A 16315-nucleotide genomic window follows, 5' to 3' on the forward strand; every position below is an offset into this window, starting at 1 on the left:
CTAACATTAACATGAGGTTTACTTACTCCATAGAATTTCCACAATAGATGGCTCAATTTAGGTTGTTAAATAAAACTTGATAAATCTTAAAGTGAAATAAATAAAACGAATGGACAGTAAGGCAGACAGTGGCATCAATACAGCCAACGAATGCATATAAAATTATCTACCTAGTTTACACTAGCAGCCCTGAAGAAGAGCATCATCGAACTATAAATAAAACCTGCAGAGAAGAAAATAAGATGATCAAAGGAATTAATTGGACACAGGTGTTCTTGAAGCAGACTCGGAAGGGAGAAGATACATGCCTTAGTATCTTCATGTTTTAAAGACAATTATGATACGAACTGACCAAAATAGGACTGTAATTGGTAGAATTTTCCATCATCAGTCCTCAGAACAGGTAAAAATGTAAGGGCATAAAAATTTTCCCAAAGGGCACTACTTAAAAGTTATGAATGATAGAACCAGGGTGGGTATTCAAAATAGTGTCAAAAGATGTCCCACCAGATTTTGTTTTGTATTCCCAGTTAGCAGAGTCCTCTGCCCACAAGACAGAAAAGTGACACAGTTAGTCTGATACATCTTGAAATATTACAGAGAAGATGGACATTCTCAGCCTAGCAGAAGGTCTTATTCTACCCCATAGACCACTAAATATGCTGCCAAGTGTTTGGTCCATACAGTGCTTGTTATAATCATACACATTATTCCAGCTGTGAGAATGGTAAAGCAGGCAGTATATTAACTGATATCAAATTATTCATTTTGTTCTGTCACAAAATACTCATCTATACATTTTTTTTTCAGTTTGATTACTTACACATGCTTTGTTGTTTCTGAAACCCTTATCTAGCAACATATGGATCCTATTTAAAGTAACCTTGACAAAAGATGGGAGATGTCTCAAAAATGTGAGGGGTTGATCCAGCCTCCCCTTGCTCCAAAATGAGCTGTTGCAATTTCTTCTTTAGTTACCTTCTAAGGCCTCATCTTTAGTTGTGTTCAGGATAAAAACTGTGACAAGCTAGTGCTTTTTACCTAGAAAATTATAAACATTACCAGATTTTTATAATGTTTATGCTGTAGAAAGATAACATTTTTTTTTACCAGAAGCAAAGAAAATGACAACTAAAATATTGATGTGGTATATAATCTGCTATGGCCATTATTGTGCATTTCAGAGTAACAATGCCTAAGAGGCTATTTCAACATAAGTTTTTGCATCATGGTTTTGTTGTTGTTATCTAAGCAAGCTGAAATATGCTGTTTACAACTGAATCTTCTTGTAAAAAATGAAGAGAGTAATTCTGCAATACCGCTAGGCACAAGAAAGTACAAACTTGCATTATACTTGCCTTTCAGACTAAGTTGGTGGTTTCATCCTAGACAGTGTCTAACCCTGTAAAAATTTTATTGGTTTTGAAATTCCTAAGAAAATCTTCAAAGCCCTTGGCACCATGCAAATCTGAACAAGTTTTTCAGAAGAAACACATTATTCCCCAGGTAATGTTCATTTATCTTTGATCTCCAAGTTTAAAGTACAAAAACCTGAAACTATATCTTTCTGGGGGAAAAAATGACTTTGCTTTTTACAAAACCATCCATTAAGAACATGTATGAAATTCTTCATTTGCAGCTTTGTCTTAAATTTTAACATCCACATAAGAAAACAAGAGGCAGCTCTTTGAAAGACCTGTCAGAAACTCCCTAAACAGACAGACGTGTGTGTGTGTGGGGGGGGGGGGTCATACTGACAAACTGAGCTTACTCTGCTCTCCTTCTTACAACTGTGTTAGTGAGTGAAAGCTGCAAGCTAAACACCACACACACACACACACACACACACACACACACACACCTTGGTAACATTGAAGTTCCTCTAAAGCTTCAATGAGCCAAACAAAGCCAAAGTTATGGTTTTGATTTTTAAAACTATAAATACGTGGAAATAAAAGTAAAAATGATCAACTCATCTTCAGTAACAGTTTTAAGCTAAAAAAAAAAAATGTATTAAAGCCATAAAGCTAAACCAGTTAACACACTTCAAATATTCACAGATGAGCGGCCTTCCTGACACTTGTAACAAATGTCAAAGAGGCTACTAACCGAAGATGGTCCTCTAAAAAAGAAAGAGGTAGACATAAAATGGGGAAGATGAGCACATTTTCTTATTATAGTAGTCACAATGAGGACTATTTAAAAGTGTTGAAGCGATGAGCACAGTTGCTATTTTAACTGGCACTCAGTGGAAATTCTTAATTTCGCGGCTCCACTGTGGGTTAGGATCCAAGTGGCAGATTTGCTCTTAACATTGCCATTGTTCCCGGCTTATCCTCATCTGAGTCTTGTTTAAAGTCAAGTCTGTGGGGCGGCAGGCGCATCAGTGCACTTTAGGATTGCTTTTGCACGAATACTGATTCAATTATGACACGTGCAGGACTCTGGTGTGGGAGATGCTCTTCTCCAAGGCATTCTCACTCCTCCTTGCAACAAAGCCTGTTAGCCACCAACAGTGAACATTGCCAGCACTGATGCTCAGGGAAAAGTAAAGCCCACTCTCTCAGAAGAGGGAGGCATGGTCTCCAGGTCTTTCAATAGAGAGAGGTGAGGAGATATTGTTCTCTTTTTCTAAAAGGCTTCTGCTTTTAACTGGAAAACACGTCTACTGATATATGAGGGGAGGGTAAAGGAGATACACAAAAGAGGCCTGTTTTCAAGATCAAGACCCCAAGACACTCAAGCATGCCCTCCTTCTGCCTTCTTCTAGTCTTTCAATGCAAATGCCCTGTCATTGAAGGGCATAAAAAAGACACAGAAAAGCTAGTTTTCTCAAAGGGAGTCTCACTGTGGATACAAACTGCATCTAGGGTTTAATCTAGGCCTCTCACATAATCACAACCTACAGTTCTTCCGAGCAACTGTTAGCTGAGCAGGAATGTCAGCCCAAATCAGAACACAAGAGCTCCTTAACAATACCATATAATTCTGGGCTTCTTTATTGCTTTTCCATGCAAGGTATATTGTAACAGTAATATTCCTAGCAAATTGGAACCCTATTTTATTTAGCAGTAGATGGCTAATACACACACACACACACACACACACACACACACACACACACACACACACGGTATTTTCTAAGTTCTTTGTTTTATAATGATTTGTCTGTGCATTTTATTTTTAATCTTATGGATCTTTTGCTTATATATTATGTTTTCTATCTTTATGGGTTTTCTCTCTGTGTGTGAATGTCTTAGCATCTGTATGTGTTTCTTGTTATTTTTCTTTGGCTCCCTCTTTTGTTTGCTTGGTTTGCCCTATTCTGGTTTGCTTTTATTTTATTATTATTTTATATGCCTTTTGGTTTATAATAAGAAAAAGCAATAAAGTGTATGGATTTGAGTGGTTGGGGAAGTGAGGAGGATCTGGGAGGAGTTGAGGGGGGAAACATAATCAGACTATATTGTATTAAAGAAAGTCTATTTTCAATTTTTTTAAAAAAGGCATAGAACCTTGAGACTAGCCAGAAAGTCTTTAAATTTTTTCACATTTAGAGTCACTCAAGATTAAAATATCATCCAATTAAAAACAATTGGACCACCTTCTAACCCCTCATTTCCAGTTAATCAAATGTTGTATGTGGACTTTGATCACAGCACACAAACACAAATACAGGGAAAACTAAGTGTGTGAATGCATGCACTTACTTGGTATTCAGAATTTACACGTAAGATTCTAAAACATATTTATTTTGGCCTATCACTGGACCCATAGTACCACTCAGTGAATATACCCTTTATTTCTTCTGAATTACAGACAACAGCACCAATATGCCAATGCTCGTTGTAATGCATGTTAAATACCTTTATAAAGAACGCTATGGCAGCACTTCTCATACAACCATTGAATCGCATATGGGCATACAAAATGAACAGCTCACGGGACAAGTAAAATACCAGCCTCAATCAAACTCTTTTCTTTATTTTTCATTTATTCCTCTTTGAATATTTTTTCATTTATTCCTCTTTGAATATCAGAGTATTCTTCGTGAGTTAGAATGATTAAGAGATACGTATCTATACTGAAGCCAACGAAACTCAATAAGCTCAAATATTTCAACTTACCAAGGGTTTTCTCTTTCTTTTTGAATGAAAATAAAATGATTTAAAATGTGGGAATAGTTTTATTACAATGGCACTGGGATCATAACAGAGTTCATTTTTTCCTTATTTTAGTCCTACCAATGACAGGCAATTGGGCACAGTTTTTAAGACTTTAGGCAACACACTTAAGATACTGTAAGTATTTAGCATAATGAAGTTTAGTTGATGAATTTACAGTAATAATTTTTTCAAGTTTGGTGTTCTTTAAAAATAATAGAGGAAATTCCCAACCGTTGTGCTTTAACAATGTCTAACTTACGCTTACTAATATGAGAGGCTCTGTGGCAGCTTAATTCCTTTGGTAATCTAACAAAGACTGGTGGTTAATAGTCATAGCTGAAAAACATTTTCAGGATGCCTTCAGAAGACTGAATCAGGGGCCTACAAACTATTTAAAACAAATCACAATGAGAATTTATTTAATGTACTCTGGGTGTATGATTTGACCCATATCAGAATCTAATCTAGAAATAAAAGCTTCTTCACAGAAAAGTTTTCTATGTCCTTTTACGGAATTGAAATTATATCGTCACAGACTTGTTTTCGAACAAACATGATCAAGAGGTATTGAAGAATGTTAAAATATGGCGTTAGCATCTTCTTTGGTCCCTTCTGAGAAAACATGGTTGTTCTTCCTCCTGAGGTACAGGGATCAAGCTAAGTCCCTGATACATACAAGGCAAATGCTCAGCCAGTAAGCTAATTTCCCATCACAATGGGATTTAATGTCAATGTCCATCAATAACAAACTGGCGTTTGAGCCATTCAGTAATGTCCCCACTGGCCAATATTGATAAAATTACATCAAGCAGCAAAAAAAGAAAAATCACCCCATGAAATACACCCTGAGCCATAAGCTAAAGAATGCTGCTTCTAAAGATTGTGTTACTTCTCTTTGATAAATTTCATATTACCTAAAGTATACGTTCCCATAGATTTATGTTGCCAGTATAGGTGCAAGTTGGCTTGGTAAGAATAAGTACAGACATGGAATGGAGAGACCTTGTTTGGTATTCTCTGTGTAGCTCATATAAATCTAGATTGTCAAAAGGGATTATGGAAATAGGAAATGTTAGAGCATCTCTCTTTATAGGCTAGGCACTTTGCTAATGGAGTAATCTCTTCTGAAGACCTCAATATTCTTTCACATTTGTGTGATGCAGTGGTTCTCAACCCATGGCTTGTAACCCATGTGCAGGTCTAACTACTTTTTCATGGAAGTTGTATATCAGATAACCCGCATATCTGATATTTACATTATGATTCATAACAGTAGCAAAAAAATATAGTTATTAAGTAGCAATGAAAATTTTATGGTTGGGGGTCACCACATTAGCAATTGTATTAAAGGGTCACAGCATTAGGACGTCTGACACTACTATAATGGTTCATTCATTCCAAAGCTCTCACAGAACTATGGGCGTGTACTTAGTACAATTGTCTTGTATTTCAAATCATGACTTAGGTGAATTGTTTTCTTAGAATCTGAGTTGATTTTTTTTTCTAATCCATTCTACTGACCTCACATCATAATACCCATAAGGACTCATATCTATAAAATGCTAAATTCAGGCATTTACTCTGAGGGGAGATGGATATTAATGCATTTTTTTATTCCACGAAGTAGTTGTAATGTAAAAGCTGATTGCTTTAGTATTGACTACTGGTTCTGAAAATACATGACCACTCAAATAATCACAACCTACAGTTCTTCTGAGCAACTGTTAGCTGAGCAGGGAAAACAGCCCAAATCAGAACAAGAGCTCCTTAACAATACCATATAATTCTGGTCTTCTTTATTGCTGTTCCATGCAAGGTATATTGTTATAGTAATATTCCTAGCAAACTGGAACTCTATTTCAGTGTCTGAGTCCTGTTATCTAAAAAATATTTTTTTAAAGCACTGCTTTTTGAGATTAGACACAAACAAGGTCAACTTTCTGAATGTCCTTACTCCTGACATGAGTCTGGCTTCTAGTTTTTCTATTTTCAGCTCAGCTCCAGTGCAGCCCAAGACACACACTCACAGAGGAGCTTCGGTACATACAACAGCAGTGAGCTGCTGCTGACATAGTCAGAACTCTTATTTTGTAGAGTATTTCTTTCACTCTCTTGCTGATGCCATTATGAAAAATAGTGCTGGCACAGCCATACAGCCACTTGACACCCTTTCTTATTTATGTGGCTAACTTACTCTTGAAATTTTATTTTCAAAGAAGATATTAATGTTTTATGGAGGGACAATCTATACATAGAGTCTCTTATTGTGGGGTTTGTGAATTTAGTACACTGAAGTGTTTCATTAAATTAAAAACACAACTCCTAAAAACAAAAAGCTAGCAAAGATCAGAAAGTATTTGAACTTTTTAAAACTGAAAATGAAAAACATTTGTTTCTACTCACAATGAGTTGCCAAATTAATGTTAACGGAGCTTTCTTGGGTGAACTTTCTGAGTCACTATAATTAGGCTATTATTAATTCCCAAGTGATTATTATGTATTGACTCATAATAAATAAAATCTTATTTCTTAACACATCAAGGTTTTCATGCTTCCAGTACATGTTCTATAAAAGGACAAATATATGTTGCTTATCCTTTATGTTCATTTTCATTTTCAATGTCTCTTGGAAGTATCTTCTCCATAAGATTTAGGCTTATAATTTAGCTAATAAAATACACAAAACATTTCAAGACAAAATCTAAGGGCATCGAAACCACGTCTATACGGCCATGCTTAACACCATCAAAATCTATCCATTTTCACCCCCACGTACTGTGCTGCTGATTACTTTTTAATCTAAGATGTACATTTCATAATGATGAATAGAGAGGATTTTATTACATGCAGTTGAATGAGCATTAAAAAAAAGCCTTACCTATATGGGTGACATGTCATTTGTAATAAGAACATATTTTAATATTGAGATGTAATGAAATTATAAATCGGTAGTAATCCACAGCATAATGAAAATTTTAAAGCTGGTTCAGTCTTCTAAGAACCAAAAGATACCTTTTTGAGATGTTTTAATCATCTTAAACATTTAAGCATTAAAATTTCACACTTGCTAAGGAATACTTCCGATACTATGATAGAACAGTTTTAATTCAAACTTCTTTAAGAACATTTTCTTTATTTCTTTACTTCTTTATTTTCTGTTTTGGAGATCAATCAAAAGGCCTTAGGCATGCTAGACAAGCATGCTACCTCTGAGCTACCTGATAGCCTGCAAAATATGCTCCAAATCACACCACTGCTCACATTAATGTGCAGAGATTTCTGTAGGGCAATCAGTGATTTTAAATAGATAGATAGATAGATAGATAGATAGATAGATAGATAGATAGATAGATAGATAGATAGACAGACAGAGGGTGAGAAATTATAAGTGAAAATTTAGCCTCTAAAAGTTAAATGTTGGTACACTGAAACTTTTACTCAATATATTAATGCCAATTAAAATAAATTTCAAATTTATCTTAATTTTGAGCTCTAAAACAGTATATACCATGGGTTCTATTCAATATTAATATAGTCAACTATAGGTAAATAGAAGTTTATATAAAATAAAAAACTGATGTGAAAAGACGTAAAAACTATATTGTCCATTTTTTATTTCAAAGAAATGTAAAACATCACAGCTTGTAGAACAAAGAGCCTGACTCAGGGTTCTTAGTTCAGAACATCCCTAAAGCACCTAACATATTCAATGCTATAAGTAAAGGTACTGACATGTTATAAAGTTACTTAATCCCAAAATACACCTACTGGTAGAAATAACAATCTTTTATCCAATCACTATGTTTCATGTCTTGAAACAATAGTGTGTTCTCATTTTTTCTCTATTTTGAAATACATCATCTACCTAAAATATCACTTATTAATTATGGTGAAATTCTCTATTTTAAAGGATAATTCCTTTATTATTATTATTAACATAATAATTCATAGTTTAAAACTCTGCAATCTAAAATATTTCCATTTAGATAATGGTGACAGGGTTGGGGATGTAGCTCAGTGGTAGAGCACTTGCCTAGCAAACGCAGGTTCGGTCCTCAGCTCCGGAAAAAAAAAGACAAAATAGATAAATGGTGACATTTTGAAGGCAATATATATCAAGTCAGATTTTATTTGATTTCTTGAGAAAAGATGAAAGATAACTTCTGGGATTCCAATTCTGGTTAGTTTTCCTTTATTGGCAGAATACTTCTTTCATTCACTGACTGGTGTTTTCAGATATCTTTAATGGGGTAACATAAGCTCAGTGTACACCAGCTCAACCTTTCCCTGGGAATTCCATAGAATTAGAGAAAAGGGCACTTACCATGTTCCAGCCAGGATAGAGGTAGTCTGTACCCACAAATTCAAAGTAGTGAGCGAATCCTTCCTTCAGCCACACATCTTCCCACCACACCGGAGTCACAAGGTCCCCAAACCACTGTTATAACAGAATGAATGAGCATAAGAAAAAAGTAGCATCCACTTTTTAAAAAAGTAGTATTCATTTACCTGAAATCAAATGTGTTAGTCTGTGATGATCGTAACTGGATGTCATTCCCAAATTAATTTTGTGATCTTAAAATGTGTTGGGGCAAGACTGTAGTGATTAAATATGACTACTCGGATAACACTGGTAGTTTACAAATATGCTCAGTGAAGAACAAAAAATAGTAACCTTGAATCAAATCTGGTGACAACTGTCTTCAGAGATCGGAAGGCTTATTGTATATAAGAAGAAAAGATTTGTTTATTATGACATTACAGGGACAGGCTGGGATGGATGAATGGACATCAGAAGTAGCCAGTGTCTGCTGAAGATGCAGAAGACTCTGTATGGTGGTCCAGAAGTGCTACTTAGAATAGTAGTGAGCAGTCATCATGAAAATGAAATATCTTCCTCTGAAGCAGAGGAAAATCACAGCCCACATTGACTAATGAACCAAACAAAGACTCTGAACTTCCTCCATACTACACTCTCCTGAAAATGAGGAATTGAGCCAATAAAACCTGATATGGCTCATGAAAAAGTTTTAATTGATATTTTGATTAAATAACAATAAATAAATAAAAATACACTAGTCTGAAATCTTTACTTTTTCTAAATTTGTTATCAAAAATATATTACATGCCAGAAACAATCAAAAAGACTTGAAATTCAATGAAGAAAACCTAGATAGTGTTTATTCTCACACAGGTGACAATTATACATGGTACATAACTAAAAAATAACAGCGTAAATTCTAATCTTCCTAACATAACAGAGGGATGGAGCTGGGACTGCTTGTGATTATAGAGCACAATCATTCTCTGAGCAGATGATAATTGGGCTGAAACCTTAATGATAAGGAGCCAGCCATGAGACAGTCTTGGGCAAGAGAATTCCAGACAGACAGCAGACATGAGTAACCCACAGGATAAGGAGTCTGTGTGGGAATATGTTCTCTGAGAAACAGGAGATATGGAAAGCTGGATTTTGACTGACCATGTGGACAGAAGAATCGAACAGTCCTGATAGACAAAGACATACCAGATCATATTTCAAGAGTCATCATAAGATAAGAACAGCTCAGGGACCCAATCAAGTGTTCCAATGTTAATGATAAAGTATCATTTCCTTTAGGGGATCTCTAATTCAAATACTAATAAAATATAGCTCCAAATAGGGTAATGGCCATGCAGCCTCTATTTTGAATGTTTTACTGTGTCCAAAATACACATTTCTCTTTCAAATTGACAACCTGTCTTCAGCATTGTGACAACAAATAGGTGATGGGGATAATAGAGAAAACAAACGTGACAATCACAGTGAAATCGTGACAGATGTTTCTCTTAGCTTCTGTCTCAGTTCTTTGTGGTAAGTGGCCTGCTACCACTGAGTTACTAGAGGAAACTAACATATAACAGGAAATGTGGGAAGTGCGGAGGCCTGAACAATAAATTACAGCACTATCACTGGGCCTCATCTCAACAGAATCACAGGTCTAATTTTTCAATTATAGGAATATCCCAAAAGGAAATTACATTTGCCTCAGAATTGTAAGTCAAAGGAGAAGCCACTCTAGCACTGAGGGACCCCGGTTATACCTGCCATGGCCCCTCTGTAACCTGAGATCAGAAACATGTCTGACTCGGTGAGCACAAAGGTACAACTCTCTCCCTGGTTCACTGCAAGAGGCAAACGATGCCATTAACAGTGTCTGTTCTCAGTGATTTTTTTTTTCAGCAACATCACAATTTAACAAGTGTTACAAAATATCCATCTACCACCTTCCACTAGTAAGGAAATTCATAAAATCAAAATGAAGTTAATTTTTATCTTACCTTCACTATGTTGCCCAGTTTACATATTTGAATTTCAAAATATGCCAAGTTAAAAAAATATATCACTCTTTTGAGAACAAAGAGTCTTTTGCTGAGTTACTGAAAAACTTCCTATGTGTCTATGTGACGGGAAAGAAGAATTACAAACTGATTTCGGCAAAAGCAAATTTTAACATACACAAAACTCAGCTGTATCTCTCCACAATGCAATACATCATTTTTCTCACTGCACTTACCATATGTACACACTAATAACCAAAGAAATGGAAGCATGGCTGATCAGCAGCTACACAGGAGCTCTGAAGGAGCAACCACTCCATCACATATTTCAACTCAACCCGGTGGCAGTTGCTGATGCGATACCATCAGTTTGTGCATGTGCGCTTACCTTATTGTCTGAGAAAAAATGGCATGCCGTGCAGAGTAACTGCACAGTGATTTGTGGAGAACCTAGATGGGAGGATTAAAAACCAAGCTCCTCATCTAGATGTGTGAAGTCACCCCACATTCCAGACAGTATCACATTATACTTACACCTGCTCCTTTTCTCGTACCTGGTGACATATTTCATGAACAATGACCATGGTGACATCCAGCAAATATGAAATAGACGAAACACTGGGGTCCAGCAGTATTCTTTGTTCCACGAAAATACTTAGTCCCCAATTCTCCATAGCAGCATATGGGTGCTTAGGCACAGCTAAAAGGTCTAGAAATAGAATAAAACAGTTCCAAAGGTTTTAATAACAACACCACATTCTAAATTGCATAACTTAAAAAGTTCAGAAATCCTAATAAGAAGGAACACTTTCTCGTTATTACTTTTTTTTTTTTAATTAAACACTCAGCCATGTCTACCTGACAGTAGAAATATAGGCTATCACTTTTGATACTGGTCATATTCATTCATCACAGTTCATTTTCAGGTTCAGCACTCCAGGTGGCTGGAAGTATCCACAACATTATTGATGGGCCCATCCTAATAAGTCTCAGAAAGTCAAGGAAACCAAATGCACCAGGAACCCAGAGTCAAAGGCATTGTGCCTTCTAATGAAAATTTACTCAGCTCAGTGCAAGAGCGAGTATATTATCACTTTTATCTGAACTCTCTCTCTCAGAGAAAACACTTCATAGCGGTTTTTAAATGTGGTGTCATTTTTTTTCTAATTTCTTAAATGGTAGTGCATTCTTTTGATCCTTTTAAAAGTAAAATGCTGCATTTAATCTTAGCGTATAGAGAAAACTAAGACAGTCAATGTAGTGGCAATTGGAGGATAGAGTGGACCCACGGGCTTCGGTCTGGACTTGCCACCATCAACCACAGATGTGACATCACTAAATCACTTAGTTTCTCAGGACCACAATTCCCTCACCTATAAAGTAAGGTTATTGGCCTTTTCTGTAAAATGCCTTCCAGCTCGAAAAACCCATGATTAGATGAGCGTGTGCTTATTTTAAAAGGTCGTCCAGGTATTATCAACTTCTGATTACGGTGAGCAAAAGAAATTCATGTTTCACTTACTCCCTCTGCTCCAGACTCACAGCAATGGTAAATAAAATATCTAGAAAGAAAACTAATCCCCAGGCGCAGAAAAATAAACCTCTCAGTGGATCAGAAATGAAACCCAAATGCAAAGTGGTTATTACGTGAAGCTACGGACCTGCTGGTCTCTGGCTCCAAAAGCAGGCAGTAGCAGCTGGGAACTGGCTCTGGCAAGACACACTGCAGCCAAAAGTACCCATGCCAGGTTGACTGCTCGATGCCAAGGGCTGAGGTAAGGCATGCACACTCAGGAGAAGAGCAGAAAATAGCTGGTGCCCACTGCTTCCTGGAAGTGCTAGCAAGGGCCAAGAAGTATTTGAACACTGGCTCTTATACATTTGTTCTTAATCATAATGAACACCCACATTACAAAAATGGAAATTTGTCCCAGCATAATCCTTAGAGTAATGTATTCCAAGACTACCAATAACTTGTATGAGAATGTTCATTATAGTATTGTTTCTAAAAGTGAAGAGAGGAAATTAAATGCCTTTTCAACCAAGATAATACACAAAGAAGCTATGAAAGCATTCCATAAAGGAATATTACATAGCAATTAAAATAAGTGATCTCACCACTGGTTTCTACTGTTAGAGGTGTCAACACAGACAATCCAAGAAACATAATAACAAAGAAAGAAGGTATAAAATGACCCCTGTAATCATTAGAAATAATCAAAATAATATTGCATAGTGTTTATGTATTTTCACACATGTAGATCACAGAGACAGAGTAGTAGAAAATACCCATGCAAACACACAGTAAGTAATAGTAAAGACACTAACTTCAGGATCATGTTTGCTACTGAGGAGAAAAAATGGACTATAGGACAGCCACATGACGAATTAATGTCTTTGTGTCAATGTTTTAAAACTGGTGGTGGGTACATTGACATTAGCATAATATTCTTCATCCCCTTATGTATGCTTAAATATTTCACGACAAATAATTGAATAGAATAGTCAAGAGTCTTAGCATACTATTGATTTTTATTTATTTCTGACTTCAGCAAATATCTTTTCAGCACCAGCGCTATTCTGAAATCTGAATATGTCCCCTAATTCCTCTACAGTTTAAACTAATAATGAAGGCATGACAACTATAACACAGAAAAATAGAATATTTTAAAGTTCTATGAGAGAAGATAAAAATATCTGTTTGGAAAATTCTTGGAAAACAAAAAAGTTATTTATCAGGCTTCGAACAGTGACTAGGATTTCAGCCAGCTTGTAGGGTAGCCTGTTCATTCCTAGAATTTTAATTAACCAAAAGAAGTCACCTGTGTGCCTATGTATACAGCAAATAGTTACTGAGCATCACATTTATGAAAGTATTGTTTTATTATTTATTGTATTTTCATTTACTTTCTTATTATTTATTGTATTACTATTCTGGAAAACCCCTTAATATCTGCATAGTGGTGCTTATGTATGGAGAAGTTCAGCTAACAAGTAATAAGTGAAAGAAAGAAATGTAGTGATTAATACACTCTAGGACATATATCCCGGTATGAAAGTTACAGGACGAATAAGTGTGGGAGGCATGGGCAAAGCAAGCCTCTCTACTGCAATCACCTTAGCCTGTCATGTGAGCAATATTAGAGGCTAGCTTATTTGAAGACCTGTACAGGTGTGTCCTGAAGGAGGCTAGAAAAGACGGCAACACTCAGGTGGGGAAGTAACAAATACTTTGGACAAACAGAAAAGAGGCTGGTGTGTCTATATACTCTATAAAAGGCAAGCTATAGACGACAGAACTAGTACATAGGGAAAGTGTCTAACAGGTGAACTCACTCACTTTACATAATGGAAGACACTGCCTACAAGTGAATAAACTAGGCAACAGGCCCGCAATGTGTCAGCTTGCCCTGCCATTAGTAGATGGCAACAGTAATAGCTGGCCCAGCATCATTTACTTGTGGAAACAGATGGACCTATGTAAAAAAAAAATTTCCCCGACAAATCCTGTTGCAATGAAGAACCAAATCTGAATTCTGTAGACCTTCGTGAGCAAGGAGGAGGCGGGTCCTCACAGCTGAGTGAGCAGAGCGCACCTGGGTCTGGATGGGCCAAATGACATGGAGAGAAAAGTGCAAACATATGATCCAGGTATGTCATGTAGAAGTCTACAATCAAAGGTAAAGCTCAGTGAGGGGCAGTTTACAGATCGCTAACTCCTAACAAACAGTATAAATACAGATAACACTTGGGGAAAGCAATTACCACACAAATGTAAGGACCTGTGTTCCATGTGCTTTTAATCTAGCACTGGTAGGTGGAGACAGGTGTGTTCCTGATACCTGCTGGCCAGCCAACCCAGCCCAATCAGTGACCTCCAGATGACAGTGAGAAACTCTCTCAAAAGACAAGCTGAATAATTTCTGAGAAGTAATGCCCAAAGTAGGAGATCCCTGGCCTGACCATGCCCTGACAAATAGCAACATGAGTATTCACATACACACACACACACACACACACACACACAAAATAAATAAATAAATAAATAAATAAATAAATAAATAAATAAATAAATAAATAAATATAAATAAAAGCAAAAATTAAAAATAATAAAAAGCAGGTATGATGAAGGGGTACTTGCCAGCTGGTACCAAAGTTTTTAGACATTGATGTCTTATGGTTTTACATTGCATCCAGAAGTATGGAGGCACAAAAATCTGGACAACAGTATCATGGGTAAACCAAGCAAGGACTCAACAAAGAGGGCATAAAGTGACTGACGGGCAGGATTTAACATGGTGGGATTAGTAATAACTGGCAGGTTCTTAGGTACAGACATGGGAAAACATTAGAACTGGGGAAAAATTTTCATGGGTAACAGAGGAGGATAAAAGAAACAGAAAGTAAAAGATGTCAGATTTGGTACCACACATACAAGAGTCTTTGTTACAACATGTTGGTGAATTGGTCAAATAAATTTGGAAAGGACTACTGCCATAACCATTCATAAATTGAGAAATCTCTTAGGATAGTATTATATTTTAAGACTATCTGCATCATACATAAAAAGACTTGTGCATACAAATTCTCACAAAAGCTTAATTTCCAGTACCTAAAAATGCAGCATAATCCAAGTACCCAACAAGAGGCGAAGAGGAAATTGTGATGTAGCAAACAACAAAGTGTAGTGGGTAGTCATTCCAGCTTTGATCTGGAAGTTTCAACCCCCATTGAGGCTTTGGTAACTGTCACGCCTACAAGGCAGAGCCAAGAGAGGACCCTGAAGACCCGAGATCTGATGCACCAGCTCTCTTGGTTCCTGGACCCTGGACGCTGGAGGTAGACTGAGCAGAGTTCTCCAGAGAACACCACCAGACTGAACTACACCTTTGCCAAACCCTGTTACCTACCCCTTCACTTGTGAGTTACCCCACAAAATAAACCTCCCTTTTAACTATGTGGAGTTGCCTTAATAATTTCACCAATAACAAAGTACTACTCACTGGTAACCAAAATAAATGAATTCTTGCAACAGCACACAGCATGAGTGAGACCCAAAATAACATATTCAGTTTTTCAAAATTAAAGAAGTGTATACTGTATGATTAACATTGTTTATGTAAAATTCCTAGAAATTCAAAATAATCTAAGTGATAAAGATCAGTGAATGGCTGGGACAAATATGGGAGCTGCTGCTGCACAGCACTAGGAATTATTTTGGAATCAGAGTGTTCATTATGGTGATGGGCGTGTATTCCTTAAAGCACCAAGCTGTACACAATATATACCCATTTGTCTTACCTCAGTGAAACTACTTTGTAAAGAATGTTAGTTAACTGAAGCAGTATTCTGCTTATTTGAGGCATATAATGCTCACTTACACTGAATTAAATTATTTTAATTTTGCAAAGTAATGCAACTGTATCCATTAAAATATGCATCCATTACTTTTTAATGTGCCTTGAAAACAAGAAAACTCACATTTCAGAATATAATTTACTTAAAAATTCAAAGAAAGTCCCAGATAAAATTATACATACGGCTCTTCCAAATCATAACTATCATCCAGAAAACCAGAGCTAGGCAGAAGGGGAGAAAAATAACATAATACTAATGAATGTGGTGGCCTAAATTAACATAGAAGTCTATCTCTGCTTGCTCCCCTCCTCCTCACACTGATGAAGTTATGATGCCTCTACCACCCCAGCACAACGCTGAAATGGCTCAGACAGAAGCCACAAAATCTCAGACATGCTCTTCAACTTTGCTTTATTCTGGCATTTCTGAGGATTGCATGGTTGGTCCATCCATAACAGCAAGAAGCCTGT

At 36.5% G+C, this 16315-nt stretch overlaps 1 protein-coding gene across 1 annotated transcript in view; it reads right to left on the minus strand.

Moving 5' to 3' along the window:
- Positions 1-16315, minus strand: part of Trhde (thyrotropin releasing hormone degrading enzyme) — a 407391-nt gene that overhangs the window by 184781 nt on the left and 206295 nt on the right. The window contains exons 4-5 of the mRNA XM_006988963.4: positions 11042-11196; positions 8491-8604 (exon numbers count right to left, since the gene is read on the minus strand). Of these exons, the coding sequence (XP_006989025.1) occupies positions 8491-8604; positions 11042-11196 (269 nt within the window). The remainder of the gene's footprint in view (positions 1-8490; positions 8605-11041; positions 11197-16315) is intronic.

The sequence above is a fragment of the Peromyscus maniculatus genome, chromosome 18 (genome assembly GCF_049852395.1).
Source record: "Peromyscus maniculatus bairdii isolate BWxNUB_F1_BW_parent chromosome 18, HU_Pman_BW_mat_3.1, whole genome shotgun sequence".
Taxonomy (NCBI): Eukaryota; Metazoa; Chordata; class Mammalia; order Rodentia; family Cricetidae; genus Peromyscus; species Peromyscus maniculatus.